The sequence below is a fragment of the Euleptes europaea genome, chromosome 1 (assembly GCF_029931775.1).
Source record: "Euleptes europaea isolate rEulEur1 chromosome 1, rEulEur1.hap1, whole genome shotgun sequence".
Lineage (NCBI taxonomy): Eukaryota > Metazoa > Chordata > Lepidosauria > Squamata > Sphaerodactylidae > Euleptes > Euleptes europaea.
The window spans coordinates 172,020,927-172,036,496 of NC_079312.1; the positions used below are offsets into that span (position 1 = coordinate 172,020,927).

A 15,570-nucleotide genomic window follows, 5' to 3' on the forward strand; every position below is an offset into this window, starting at 1 on the left:
AAAGAAATACCTCTGTACTGTTACCATAGGTTTAGAAATTAGTACAGGAAATTATTGATATCAACAATGCAAAACAAATTGTATTAAATGCTGGAAGACAAATAATGCTAAAGTGCTATATACAAATAGTCAATGCAATATATACAACAATTTATATAAGTCCATATATATGTCAAATGATGTCCAAGGTGGTAATCATCATGCTGAAGAATAAGATGGAAAGATGGGATACGATCGTTTCGAAGTGTTCTTCAGTCCCAATTATATCACCAAGAGTGTATGCACTCGTTTCAATCACAACTCATTGTCTTAACCCACAAGGGGAATTAACAAGTTCCTCAAAGAGATACAAGTTGTAGCTGCACAATGACTCTTTGCAATAATCAATAGTTCCAAAGGACTCAAATATGCCAGTGCAAGCTAGGTAAACACAGCATCTTACAGTAGGTATACAACGTTCCCACAAGGGATACAAAGTGTAGCAGCCATGGTTTTTGCTGTAAAGTAAAAGTACTAGCTGAAGATCTCCTGCTACTACAACTGATCTCCAGCCGACAGAGTTCAGTTCTGGGAGAAAATGGCCACTTTGGCAACTGGACTCTATGGCATTGAAGTCCCTCCCCTCCCCAAACCATGCCCTACTCAGGCTCCGCCCCCAAAACCTCCCGCTGGTGGCGAAGAGGGACCTGGAAACCCTAGTGCTCCTGTTGGCTGTACAACTTCCAGCATGTGTTCGTATGTCAGCCTGTGGAAGAGAGTCACCTCGGTGGCCCTCATTGGGCAGGAGGGTGGCATCCAAAAATGTGTAAATAAATAAATAATAAACAAGGGCACCTTCTCCTTGCCAGACTCCATGTTCTCCTCACCACCCTCCCTTCCACACCTGCATCTTTGCTCAATCTGTATCTCTTCCCCCTCCCCTTGTGTGAATCACATCTCCCTTCTCATAAGATCTCTCTGCACACACGGATGCCTTTCACTAGTGAAATCTCTTTTGTTTTTGTTTCTTATTATATAAAATTAATAAAGACAAATAGAACTGAGATTACTACAAATGAAGTAGAAGTAGAAGGACTGATGCCGAGGATTCCCTTGAGGATAACACAGTAAATGTAATATATCATGGGAAGCATATCATTACTTAGAAAAAGTTACAGCTTTCAGTAGTAAATACAAGAATACACAATATGTGGTAAGCTAGATGATTAAATTATACAAATCGCCAGACTATTTCTATTCGTCCCTGTGTAGATGGATTCTCAGGTGGTTTGAGCAAATAAGTATGATGTAATGATAAGATATTTCTACTGTAAGTTCAAAGATCTAATATTACTTTGCAATATTCAGCTTGAATTGACTCCATTAATACTCTGGTTTCTCTTCAGATCATATAAATCTTTCGCCTTTTAGCTCAAATCACTTTTGTATTTACACAGGGACCTCTTGGGCAGAAAGGCAGCAAAGGCTCCCCGGTAAGTATCATCAGTCCTAGTTAGCGCTTGGACAGAAGGGCTTGGACAGGGGATGTCTGCACTTTTTCCAAAGAAGCATTTCTCTGTGAAGGGGGACCAGATTCCATTGTCAGGAAAGCCTGAATCATTATACAGGTGCAGTGGATTTTGCATACGTTGGCTAATGGATAATTAGTCTGGCTTTCGTACATCATGGGGGGAGGCCCTGAGGGACACCACAGCCCAGTTCCTGCTCAGCTCCCCTTTCTGAGATTTTAAGGCCTGATTCTCAGACAAGTGATAACATCACTTTCTGGGCTGTACCCCTAGGGGCTCAGATCAGAGCCAGTTCCAGATTTTGTGGGGGGGGGCCCCCTCTCCTCTCGCCTACACTGTACTATCTTATCAGCACTCAAGGCCAGACACCTTGTCTTCATAGACAATTAGGGTTTTTTTTTATAATAGCAAAGGCAGAAGGAACACATGTCAGGGTACAGAGGTTCCTTTTTTATGCAGAGGGGAACCTAACAGAATAATAAAGATGGCTCCACCTACACCAAGTTAAAATTCACTTACGTATGTAAGTAGGTAAGTAAGTAAATATTTTTATTTGTAGAGAGCCAACGGCCATTACAAGGTAAATTAAACTATAAAGCAAGAAAATTATACAATAAAGATAAAAGATAAAATGCAAAATGCCATATAGATTATGATAAAATAAAATATAATTAAAATATATCCTAGCTGGCCATCAGTTCTGGCTAGTTACATTCTTTGGCACCAGTCTGGCTCTTATCTTTCTAGCTGCTAGAGTGAAAAAGTGACAGCCTGTAAGTGATAAATTAGTCGGTATCTGACAATAAAAATACTAATTTATTGGAATCAGGAAACGAGTTTAACCCAGTTAATATGGTACAAAGGAATTTTCCCCTCGATATTGCATAAAGAGGACAGGCTAAAATATAATGGGGTATGTATGTATGTATGTATGTATGTATGTATGTATGTATGTATGTATGCATGCTAATTCAACCTGACTGCTCTTTGTTTCTGTCCCTTAATACATTTCTAGTTTTTTCCCCTCACTTTTGTGTGAAGAGTAACCTGAGAGATCTGCCTCGTTGAGCAACCTATATATAGAAAAAGAGCCTAAGAAAGTGGGGACCCTTTTTGTAGGAACCAGGAGACAGAGAAGAGCCAAGGTGTCCCCCCCCCCATCCATAATTGAAAACCTTAATAGTGCAGCTAGGTTTATCATCCCTGAAGACTGAACAGTTGGCAAGGGATGCTTGAAAGGTTCCACGTTCTTCCCCTCAACCGTGGGAACCCCTCTGACAGCCTGTGTCCCAGGCTACGCCCAGCAGGGGCAGTTGTTACAAGACTGCAGCATTTAGGTAATCTCTTGTGCCAGTTTTCAGGTGTCTTATCAATTTACAGGTTTGCAGGACCTTACCTTGAATGTCAGACTTTGAACAACGTTCTTTGTTCGGTTTTCTGATAAGTTCCAGTTCTGATAAGTTCCTCGAGTTTTAATTTGTTACTAAAATGTAACTTTTATCCATGATTGATTTTTAAAAAAATGTTTAACTCTTGTAAAAGCCATATGCAATAAACTGAACCTTGAACCTTTACGCAATTGAAGCTTACCTTTAAAAAAATGTACATAAGAGATAAATTCATTCTACCTCACTTCTAACCAATACTGTCTATTCTATAATTTTAACCCATTCTCTCCTCTCTCTTTCTCTTGTCCCTCTCTCTCCCCTTGACTGTTTAGCTTCCAGCTGAAAAGAACCATCTTTCTCTGTCTCATATTGAATCCTGGCTGAGGTACTCTTTTCCCTTCAACCAATGGCAAGCTCCTTTATGATCGGTATTGATCATCCAATAGAAAGCCAGCCTTTTCAGCGCCTTCGCCTGCCCAGGCTTCTCTTATAGCCAGCATGGTTTAGTGTTTAAGAGTGGTGGTTTGGAGCGGCGGACTCTGATCTGGAGAACCAGGTTTGATTCCCCACTCCTCCACATGACACTTGGATCTGGAGAACCAGATTTGAGTCCTCACTCCTCCACATGAGGAGCGGGCTCTAGTCTGGTTTACAGGGTTGGTTCCCCCACTCCAACACATGAAGCCAGCTGGGTGACCTTGGGCTAGTCACAATTCTCTTAAGAGCTCTCTCAGCCCCACCTACCTTACAGGGTGTCAGTTGTGGGGAGGAAAGGGAAGGTGATTGTAAGCAGTTTGATTCTGCCTTAAGTGGTAGAGAAATCAGCATATAAAAGCCAACACTACTACTACTACTACTACTACTACTACTGCTTCTTCTTCTTCTTCTATCTTTTTTGTTCCGTGCTCTCTTAAACATAGGCTCTTTGAAAAAAATATAAAAACTAGTTATCTTCATGTCACAATACAGGGATTATTTATTTCTGTATGGACACTCAGTTGGGGGGTCCCTACCTGTAGCCTGAGGAGACAAGACCCAGATTTTGCTGTCTCCATGAGATTTATTATTTATTTAATTATTATTTAGACTTCTAGCCTGCCCTCCCCAGTCAAGGCCAGGCTCAGGGCGGGTAACAACAATAAAATCACATATTGTTGTACTTGCTTCCTCCTCTGAAAAGGACAATTGGAGTCTTCTGCCAGACTTGTGGAGCATGCCAGATGGTGGGCAAAGCTCGGGACAAGACTAAAGGACTCTTGCAACCCATACCAATCGTGACTGAAGCTTTTTCTAAGATTGGAGTGGACATTGTTGGGCCAATATCCAGAATAACCAGAAGAGGAAACATTATATATAAAACATTTAAAGCAATAAAAATATACAATTCGTACAAACTGTTAAAACCACAGATTTAGGCTTACTGTTTTACTAGGCATTAGATACATCGTCAGTCCTCTGGATGCATGTAGCCAATGCCTAGTAAAACAGTAAGCCTACATCTGTGGTTTTAACAGTTTGTAATAAGTCCTTCACTTTCCCCCCTACCCTTTCTCCAAGAAACTTTTGGCAGTGTAGATTATTCTGTTCTCTTATTCTGAGACTCTGGCCTGTTTTCTTCCAGGGACCGATTGGACCACGGGGTGATCCGGGACCTGCTGGACCACCAGGGAATCCGGTGAGCATTGGTCGAGGGGCCAGGCCACGGGTCTGGGGGAGGAGGAATTGTCTCGAGACCACCGTGTTGTTTTCTTTCTCATTCCTTCTCTGGTTCTCTCTTCCCACCCCCTTCCAGGGCCGTCCAGCCGAGTTCCGGGACCCGCTGCCCCTGGAGCGTGGCCGTAAGAGTCACCGTGACTGGGAGCTGGGAGAGCAGAGAGATGAGCCGAATGGGCTGGATGCTGACCCTGACGCTGACGGACTGGCGGAAGTCCTCGCTGCCCTGAGCTCCCTCCGCGACGAGGTGGAACAAATGCGATGCCCACTAGGCACCCCGGAGAGCCCGGCCCGGGTCTGCAAAGAGTTGGAGTTTTGCCATCCCCACGTCACAGATGGTGAGATTGAGGGTGAAGGGGGGGAGACCAGGAGAAAACCAGTGAGTGTAATAGGGCTGAAGTGTGGGTCTCAGGTAGGGTTGCCAGGTCCCTCTTTGCCATCGGCAGGAGGTTTTTGGGGCAGAGCCTGAGGAGGGTGGAGTATGGGGAGGAAAAGGACTTCAATGCCATAGAGTCCAATGGCCTCTAGCCATTGATCTCTATTGGATCTCCAGCAGACAGAGATCAGTTCACCAGGACAAAATGGCCACTTTGGCCATTGGACTCTAAGGCATTGAAGTCCCTCCCCTCCCCAAACCCCACCCTTCTTAGGCTCCGCCCCCAAAACCTCCCACCGGTGGCAAAGAGGGGCCTGGCAACCCTACCTGAGGACCCACACTTGAGCCCTGTTACATAAGGGATACCCAACCTGTACAATAAAAACAGCAGAATATATAAACAACATGATAGGGGAGAAAAAAATCTGCATAAAACTATTCACAGGTATTAAAACTGTTCCCTTTATTAAAAAAAAAACTCTTCCTGAACCATTCTGTTTTACTCCAGCCTAGGCTTAAGAGGTCTCCCACTGCCTGCATTCGGCAGGGTGACGGGAGGCACGTGGACAGGAAAAATATCATTGTGCAAACCCAGACATGATGTCACTGCATCAGTAAAACCATAGCATTGGAGGAGGCAGAATCCTAGAGCATCCTGCTGACCCAGGGACAACACTTCTGGGTTTGTGCCCAGAAGTGATGTTTTGACTTCATGCCCCCCTCCCAACTTCACCAGTGAATCTGAATTTATTTAATACAGTCCAAGACCAATAAAAATAGAATCAATACAATAATTCAAACTTCCAGAATATCAAATAACTCATGGGAAACAAACATTTAAAATTACAATTTTAAATGTTTGTTTCCCATGAGTTATCTGATATTCTGGAAGTTTAAATTATTGTATTGATTCTATTTTTGTAATGTATTGATTCTATTATTGTATTGATTCTATTGTATTGAGTCACAGAATTATACAATATCTTATAAAACTAATAGCTAAAAAGCCTGTCTATGGCTTACCCAAGTTTTCCTAATCTTGTAGGCTATCCATCCAAATTTGGTGACCTTAAAAGGGATCTCTGGATTCTTATCTGCTAGCATTAGTGAACGGAAACCTCACCAGCGTCCAGCCAATGATTGGCAACCCTGTTACAACCCATATCTTGCCTGGCTGCCAGCTCCTCTTTATCGGGAGCCTTGCTCTCAATGAAATGGGCATGTGTTTTACGTTATGCTACTTCCCATGGGGGAAAAACATTCAGATGCCAACTTTGTGTGGTGTAGTGTTATAGCAGCCCTGACAGCCTATTTACATTGTCTGGAATCCAATAGGGCCAGAAGAGCATTTATGTTAGCCCGAAGCAATACCTTACCCTCTGCAGTACTGGAGGGAAAATATAAGAAAATACCGTATGAACAGAGATTACGTGCATGCCCACAAAGAGATATTGAATCGATCGAGCACATGGTATTTGATTGTGCTCTATATAATAAAATCCTTAGTGAAACTATTGGGCCATCGCTGGAAAGGTTCCTCAGAGATCCAATAAAATTAGACTTGAATATCTCCTCTCAGATAAAAATCATCCAACGACACGGTAGGTTACTCAGTTTTGTACCTAGGTTTGTAATTTTAGAAGAAGTGAAGAGGGGTTCTTAATATAAAGAATGATAGAGATTTAAAGTTCCTGGGTAGGATTTAATTTTTAGTATTTGCTAAGGAGAATTTATTTATAGATTATTTTTATCCCGCAGTTTGTGTTTGATATATACCATGTTTATTGGCAGTTGCTACATGAGGTTGGTTGTATATTGATCTAATTCATGAAGTTTATTCCCTGTACCTGTTTTATGCTGGTCGTGGACCACAATAAAGTCTGATGATGATGGTGTGGTGTAGTAGTTAAGAGCAGTGGACTCTAATCTGGAGAACAGGGTTCGATTCCCCACTCCTCCACAGGAGCGGTGGACTCTAATCCGGTGAACTGGGCTGGTTTCCCCACTCCTGCACATGCAGCCTGCTGGGTGACCTTGGGTTAGTCACAGTTCTCTCCGAACTCTCTCAGCCTCACCTATCTCACAAGGTGTCTGTTGTGGGGAGAGGAAGGGAAGGAGATTTTAAGCCAGTTTGATTCTACTTAAAAAGAAAATTGGCATATAAAAGAAAATCAGCACATAAAAAACAACTCCTTTTTGTGGGGGTGGGCTTTTTCCTTAGACATACCAGCACTTCTGCAAGGCGTTTACATGAGCATCGTTGTCTCTATTTCTTTTTTAGTCCAACTGTTTGCACAAAATGCAGACAGGTGGTAAACCTTTTTCCAGACTGTACCACCTCAGACAGCTGAGGAGGGGGAAACAGCATAGCTGAATGTGTCCCTGTGGGGGAAAAAATGCCTTGTGGGTCCATTTGATTCCATCTAGGTGTCAGAGGTGTTACCACTCCCTTGGCAATCCTCTGGACTCTTCCACACTAACATCCATCTCTCCATCCCTCTCAGGTGAATACTGGATTGACCCCAACCAAGGCTGCAGCCGCGATGCCTTTCGGGTTTTCTGCAATTTCACAGCTGGCGGGGAAACGTGCTTATTCCCCGACAAGAAATTTGAGGCTGTAAGTAGCTCCGCTCTAGATCAGTAGAGGCTGCTGGGGAGAAAAAAAAGTTAGCTACGGCTATACAACATGGTGAACAAACAGGATAAAGATGGGATATAGATAAAGGACGGCAAATCTCTTCTGTAGCCCTTTTAATGCACAGTGTACTAGATAATCCTTTTGCCCTAAAAACTATTAGAAGAAACTCCCAACGATCTTGTCTGTCTATCTCAATTTCCCACCCAAATTGCCAGGAGCCTGGTCCTGCCTGTCCACTAAAGACCTTCCAAATTTCAAGAGAATTGGATCAAGGGGTCCAATTCTGTGTCCCCTGAACCAGGTGCTGCAAACAATCCTACCTGTCTGCATTGTTTTCTGGGGGGGATTCCACTCTTTCTCCAGTGCAGAGAAGCGAACATCCAAAAACATAAGAGCAACCACTGGCCAAAAGCCTCCAGATGCAAACAGAACCAACAAGCCCAACAGAACCAACATTACACCAGAGAATCCCAGTAGAACTGTGGGCCAATGTAGCAAGCCCAATGCAACCAATACTGTAAAGTGTATATGTAATTACCTGGAGGTTGGCAACCCTAATGCAAATTCATCACAAGGTGTGTGCCTGTGTACGTGTGTGTGTGTTTGGGGGGTAACTGGCATCCAAATCAGGTTGCCTGGTTCAGGGAAACTGAAAAGAAACAATCGATCTGCAATCTATGCCTCTAGGTACGACTCGCCGCCTGGAGTAAAGAACAGCCGGGAAGTTGGTTCAGCACCTTCAAAAGAGGCAAGAAGGTAGGGCTTCCCATTGTGTGGCCCCCGCCGACTTCCAGAAGCAATGCTCATCTTGCTTGATCAAGTCCAGGGCCCAAACGTCATCTTAACGTAAGCTAGGAGACATAGTTTACCAAGCGGGGAAAAGAGCCGCTCCCTGGTGCCATTTCAGGTCAAGAAAATGGTGAAAGAGTGGGGGGAGGTTTAAGCCCTCATCTCTTCACATTGTGGTCCTACTCTGAATTTGGAACTCCATATAAAAAGGTAAAGGTCCCCTGTGCAAGTACTGGGTCATTCCTGACCCATGGGGTAACATCACATCCCGACGTTTACTAGGCAGACTTTGTTTATGGGGTGGTTTGCCAGGGCCTTCCCCAGTCGTCTCCCCTTTACCCCCAGCATGCCAGGTACTCATTTTACTGACCTGGGAAGGATGGAAGATGGAGTCAACCTTGAGCCAACTACTTGAAACCGACTTCTGTCAGGATCAAACTCAGGTCATGAGCAGAGATTGGACTGCAGTACTGCAGCTTGCCCCTCTGCGCCATGGGGCTCCTGGAACCCCATATGCTTGGGAATGAAGTTCTGAGTGTGGAAATCCCAGAGCATATTTGTCAACAGGTGGAGCTGGGAGCGGTTTATCATGTGGTTGGGCCTTAGAAATACAGGGAACTGTCTTGTCCTGTGTCACCATTAGGGTTGCCAGGTCACCCCTCACTGCTGGTGGGAGCTTTGCGGGGGCATGGCTGGCAGCTGCAACTTACCGATGTCACTCCCGGGTTTACCCAGAAATGACCCAGATGCTCTAACAATCCCGGACGTGATGTCAACGCATCCCATGGGTCGTGCACCCCTTCCGCTGGCCCTCTTTTGCCCACCGACCAGCTGAGGGGCGGCAGGCAGTCTGGTGGATTGGCGGGCTTTTTCCCGACCCCAGCGGGCGTTTGGCCAGCCTAGTTGCCGTCTGCCATGTGTTCTGCATCTTATACTAAGGTGGAGAGGAAAGTTGACAGCTTAGCTCTAGACAACAGAATTAAGTACCCAAAGGTCCAGAAAAAATAAACACCCAAGGCCCAAAGTTATAATCTAAAAGTTCTATCTGTACAAAATATGTATGTATTTATTACAGACTAAAATCTAATAACACATATAACACATATAAGGCCCTGCAAAAGCCGGGTACAGCCAGATCACCCCACCCCTTAATTTTGTATTTAGAGGAAGTATTCATTGCACCATAGACCTTAATACTTGATAACCACTCCAGACTTTAAGACTATTTTATGACTATGAGATGTTGACAACTTTATTTATGGCTGAAATATACCATCCCCTCATTTAAGAGGGAAACACACACAGGATTAGTTTCCCATCTGTATGAAAGCTTAAAACAGAGGGGAAAGTTTTGCGATTACGATCGCTTTTAAGATGTTTTCCATACATTTCCCAGCCAGGGTGCGATAAGCCTCCGGGTTGGTTTCCCCACTCCTCCACATGAGACCAACTCTTCATCTTCTCCTTCTCCTCCTTCTCCTCCTCCTTCTCCTTCTCCTTCTCCTCCTCCTTCTCCTCCTCCTTCTCCTTCTCCTTCTCCTTCTCCTTCTCCTTCTCCTTCTCCTTCTCCTTCTCCTTCTCCTTCTCCTTCTTCTTTCGTCTTGTTTGTGGCTTCCTAGAGGCACCTGGTTGGCCACTGTGTGAACAGACTGCTGGACTTGATGGGCTTTGGTCTGATCCTTGGCCTTATGTTCTTATGGCAGAGGTTGAAATGGAGGTGTTGCTTTTCAACACGTCCACCTTCTCATGTCCCCTGTGCTCTTCCACTTTCTCCTCCCAGTTTTCCTACGTGGATGCAGACGGCAACCCCGTCCGCGTGACCCAGCTCACCTTTCTGCGCCTGCTCAGCGCCGTCGCCCACCAGAATTTCACCCTTCTCTGCCAAAACGTGGTTGCTTGGTATGAGGCGGATACTGGCGGCCACTCTCGGGCCTTGCGCTTCCTCGGCCACAGTGACATGGAGCTGATGCACAACAGCTCGGGAGCACCCATCCACGCCTTGTACGATGGCTGCCAGGTGAGGCATTGGCTTCCTCCTCTTTGCTGCTGGCTTGCCTTCCCCAGTATGCCTCATGGCACCCCACCCTCCCAGTGCTCAACCGCCTGATTCGCAAGTGATGCCTTGGTGTTAGTAGGGTTTCCAACCTCCAGATAATTGGAATTCAAAGCAAAGCACAAGTACCGGGCTTCCAGTAAAATTCCCATTTCATAGAGATTTTTTCAAGCTTATCCAGCCGTCCATATATATTAGGAAGGTACACTCCTTTCTCTTCTGAATGAAGCTACAAGCACATGGAGGAATCTAAAGCTTGAAAAAATCTCTATGAAATGGGAATTTTACCGGAAGCCCATTGTGCTATATTCTTGTCCCGTGCTTTTTGTTCTATATATGGACTTTCATGTTTTGTGAGGGTTTTTACGCCTTTTGCACTTATTAACGCTTCGCGTTTCTATTTATTGTAAATTTTGGACTTTTGTCCCTTTGTTCTTACCAACTGCGGTTGTCCTTTTGAGGTTTTCCTCATAATTTATTTACTATCAGCATTTCTATTGTGATATTCATTTATTTGCCTCTATTTTGGCTTGTTTGTACTTGTGCTTTGCTTTGAATTCCAACTTCCTGTTTGAGCACTTGTGGCCAATTTTTGATTACTAACCTCCAGGTAATAGCTGAACATCTCCTTCTATTACAACTGATCTCCAGCCGATAGAGATCAGTTCCCCTAGAGAAAAATGGCCGCTTTGGCAATTGGACTCTCCAGCATTGAAGTCCCTCCCCTCCCCAAAACCCGCACTCTTCAGGCTCCACCCCCAAAATCTCCCTCCGGTGGCGAGGAGGGCCCTGGCAACCTTAGGTGTGAGTCTGATTTGCCAGCAGTGAGCCACTGTGGCTCTCATGACCCTTTCTTACATGCTTTGGGTGATGCCGATCGCCACTTTGGGGTCAGGAAGCAATGTCCCTGCAGGCCAACTTGGAAGGCTTGAAGAGGGGAGTGGACATGTTCATAGAGGAGAGGGCTATCCATGGCTACTAGTAAAAATGGCTACTAGTCATGATGCATACCTCTTCTCTCCATGGTCAGAGGAGCATGCCTATTATATTAGGTGCTGTCGAACACAGGCAGGACAATGCTGCTGCAGTCATCTTGCTTGTGGGCTTCCTCCTCTGAGGGAACAGACTGCTGGACTTGATGGACCTTGGTCTGATCCAGCATGGCCTTTTGTTCTTATGCCAAGGATCCTGGAGGTTTTTTGCCTTCCTCTGGGCATAGAGCAGGGGTCACTGGGGAAGTGTGTGTACATGGGGAGGAGATAGTTGTGATTTTTCTGCTTTGTGTAGGATGATGTAGACAAGCTGGAGGGGTGTGGAGACCAAGTCCTATGAGGAAAGGTTGAAGGAACTTGATACGTTTTGCCTGGAAAAGAGATAACTGAGAGGTGATACGATAACCATCTTCAAGTACTTGAAGGGCTGGTGCAGAGTTGTTTTCTCTTGCCCCAGAAGGTCAGTCCAGAACCAACAGATTGAAATTAAATCACAAGAGTTTCCATCTAGACATTAGGAAGAATTTTCTAACAGTTAGAGCAGTTCCTCAGTGGAACAGGCTTCCTCGGGAGGTGGTGAGATCTCCTTCCTTGGAGGTTTTTAAGCACAGGCTAGATATTCATCAGACAAGCAATGCCAATTCTGTGACATTAGGCAGATAATGAAAGGGAGGGCAGGAAGGGTTTCATCCGTTTTTGGCTCTCATGGCCCTTTCTTACATGCCCAGAGTAATGCCGATCTTCCTCCAGGCCAGATCGGCCAGGGATCCTGGAGGGATTTTTTTGCCACCTTCTGGGCATGGAGTAGGAGTCACTGTATATGTGTGTGGTGGAGGGAGGTAGTTATGAATTCCCTGCATTGTGCAGGAGGTTGAACTAGATAACCCTGGTGGTACCTTCCAACTCTATGATTCAATGATTCTATGAATGGACTCACCGCTAGCGAAATGACTGCCAAAGCGTAGGAATCAGCGAGGAAATGAGGCTGTAAAAATGCACAGTGATAGACAAGCGCCAGCCCCTTCTTCCCTTCCCGGTTGAGTTTGCCCAACCCTTTATTGCTCTTGGCCGCGCTTTCTCTTTTGTCAACATTTTATCTGGCAGGTGCCCCCGGGCTCTTTAAGGCTGCCTGACAAGCTGCCGTCTGACTTGTTGCCGCTTGTTGGCAATCTGAAGCCTGGCCGAGCAAATTTTTGGAACTGTGAGCACAGCGAGAAGGACTGGTCCATTCAGTGTGGTGTCGCAGCTCTCCTCTGCTTGCTTAAAAACCACTGGGGAACGTTTCGTACATTACGGAGGGTACAGGTTGTTTCCGGGGTCACTGCCATGTCTCAGACATAACATGTACGTGAGGTCTGGGTTCTCCCCAGCGTGGTGTAGTGGTTAAGAGCAGTGGTTTGGAGCGGTGGACTCTGATCCGGAGAACCGGGTTCGATTCCCCTCTCCTCCACAATGAGCGGCAGACGCTAATCTGGTAAATCCTGGTATGTTTCCCAGAGAAAGTTACGTTCATGTAATACCAACTTGCTGGTGATCCCTGGCCCAAGGAGTATCCGGCTGGCCTCGACCAGGGCCAGGGCTTTTTCGGCCCTGGCCCCTGCCTGGTGGAATAGCCTCCCTAGTGAGATCAGGGCCCTGTGGGACCTCCAGGAATCCCGCAGGGCCTGCAAGACGGAGCTATTACACCGGGCTTATGGTTGAGGCCAGCGACGGTTCTCATTATAATTACTGGCCTCCCTAATCCTACCCCCCTTCCCCGCTGCTGAGCACCACCCCTTCTATACTACCTTAGGGGGTGGTTAGATTAATTTTATTACCTGCAAATATCTGTCTCTGGAGTTTTGGCGCCATTGAGGGGCATTATTGGGCTATTTTAAATTATATTTTAAACTATTTTAATGGGTTATTGTTTTATTGTGTTTTAGACTGTGTAATCCGCTCTGAGCCTGACCTTCGGGTTGGGGAGAGTGGGGTAGAAATGCAATAAATAAATAAACTAACAGCGTTGGTTTCCCCACTCCTACACATGAAGCCAGCTGGGTGACCTTGGGCTAGTCACACTCTCTCTGCCCCACCTACCTCACAGGGTGTCTGTTGTGGGGAGGGGAAGGGAAGGTGATTGTGAGCCAGTTTGATTCTCCCTTAAGTGGTAGAGAAAGTCGGCATATAAAAACCAACTCTTCTTCTTAATGTGTTAAATAACTGGATACTTGACTTTTACCACATGGAACAGGTTCTTTTCTGTGTGAACATGCCCTAAGTAGTGCATATGGAGATATTTGTACTTGTATGTCACATGTGACCTTTGTTGGTATATTTATGTTTGTGGAAACATTGTAAGAGCTTAATGAATTTCTCTTTATGAAAGTCTAGTTACTGTTGCAGTTGCCTGAGTTGCTTTGTTTGGAACAGCCATGGCACCCCTCGAACCTCCTTTCTACCTTTCCTGTCTGCTGTCTTCCAACACGGCCACTCAGCCCCCCTCGGCCCCTTCCTCCCCCCTACTTCCAAATCGTCTCACTGTGCCTCCATCCCCCGCCCCCCAAGCTGTCTCTTCTGATACTGCCTTCTCTCCCTACAGGCACGCAAGGGCCAGGAGCGAACCGTACTGCAGATCGCGACGCCGCGGACGGAGCAGCTGCCGTTGATCGACGTGGCCGTGCAGGACTTTGGGGATGTTAACCAGAAGTTCGGCTTCGAGCTCGGGCCCGTCTGCTTCGGTGGCTGAGCCCTTCGGAGAGGGGCGGCTCCCCCTCCGGACTGCGGACCGCCCCGGGGAAGGGAGAGCTGAAACCCCCCTCTCCCTGCACGGAGGGGGAGAGGAACGTGGGAGAGGAGCTGGCCCGGCCGAGACCTGCCGTTGCATTTAACCCGACGACAGCCTCCTATTTATGCGGCCAAGGTCCCGGGCCAAGACTCTTGGGGGAGTATCGCAGGGCCCAGAGCGAGCCAGGGCCCTCCCAAACTGCAGCCCCGTCACATGGTGCTACGACGACCCTTTAGTGAAGCACTGGACTGACCGCCTGGAACTGGCCCGTCGGCAGGGATGGCGCGGTGGTGACCACAATCCCACACTTCTGACCTCTCCAATAAGGGCACAAGGTTTGGCCAGATGCATCTTGGGAACTCAGGACCAATCAACCTGCACAGCTGTAGCCACAAATAGACCTGGGTATCGGGATGGGGTGTGGGGAATGGCTGAGTGGAGCGAGCCGCCGGAGAAGACTCAGATTCTGATTCAAATGGTGCTCAAGGTTCAAAAACTGAACAGTAGGAACCCAGATCCTCCATGCTGGTCCAGCTGAATTCCACTCAGTCGCAAATAGTTGCTTTGGTATGGCATGATATCCGACTATTATAGCATTATCTAAGTACAGATCCTTCGGAGACATCTTCTTGGGAGCAGGGTGGAGAAAGTGTCGCCTCCACCAAGAGTCGCACAGATGCTCAGCTCGAAGTCTGCTGCACCTTTTGAGTGGAGTTCACTGTCATCTGCTTCTGCCGTGGCACCTGACGGCACCCGTGTAAAGTGGGTCAAAGTCAGGGGAGCTGGGAAGAGGTCACGTCTGCCCCCCTTCATGAAAATCCCGGCTATGAACCTGCCGTCACCGCTACGCAGCGGCAAGGAATGGGAAGTGCTGGTCTTCTAGCTCCTCCTCATCCTTGTCTATCACTCCGTCCATCTCAGGCAGACCATGGAGGATTCTGGGTTCTTTTTTCCCAGATCTTGTTTCTCTGGTTCGGCATATCCGCCTGTTAAAACATGGCTGGTGGTTCCACCCTTTCCTGTCATTTAATACCCAATTTGTGGGAGAAAGACCAGAAGGTTCAGATCAGTTCCCGCCACTCCAAGAACCTCTCATGGCTCAAAGCCCTGAGAGTGGATACAGGACAAAGGCCTAGACCCTCTGTGCCATCACACCCTCAGCCCTTGACGGTGACCCATTTTTCAAACCCAGTGGTGCTAAATGCCTATATGTTTATGATTCCTCCTTGTAACTCAGGCTGTGGGGCCAGGTAGGCACGGGGTGTACGTTTGTGCGTGTCTGTTACTGTATCATCTAACAACCTGTATTAAACCTCAGAACCTGTGATTTGCCCCCGCCTCTCTGT

The 15,570-nt window shown here is 46.5% G+C and overlaps 1 protein-coding gene across 1 annotated transcript in view; it reads left to right on the forward strand.

Annotated features, from left to right (window-relative positions):
* Nucleotides 1–14,185, forward strand: part of COL5A3 (collagen type V alpha 3 chain) — a 158,497-nt gene extending 144,312 nt beyond the window's left edge. The window contains exons 61-67 of the mRNA XM_056867384.1: nt 1,437–1,472; nt 4,518–4,571; nt 4,689–4,947; nt 7,490–7,602; nt 8,311–8,379; nt 10,193–10,429; nt 14,039–14,185. Coding sequence (XP_056723362.1) covers nt 1,437–1,472; nt 4,518–4,571; nt 4,689–4,947; nt 7,490–7,602; nt 8,311–8,379; nt 10,193–10,429; nt 14,039–14,185 — 915 coding nt within the window. The remainder of the gene's footprint in view (nt 1–1,436; nt 1,473–4,517; nt 4,572–4,688; nt 4,948–7,489; nt 7,603–8,310; nt 8,380–10,192; nt 10,430–14,038) is intronic.
* The last annotated feature ends 1,385 nt before the right edge of the window (nt 14,186–15,570 follow it).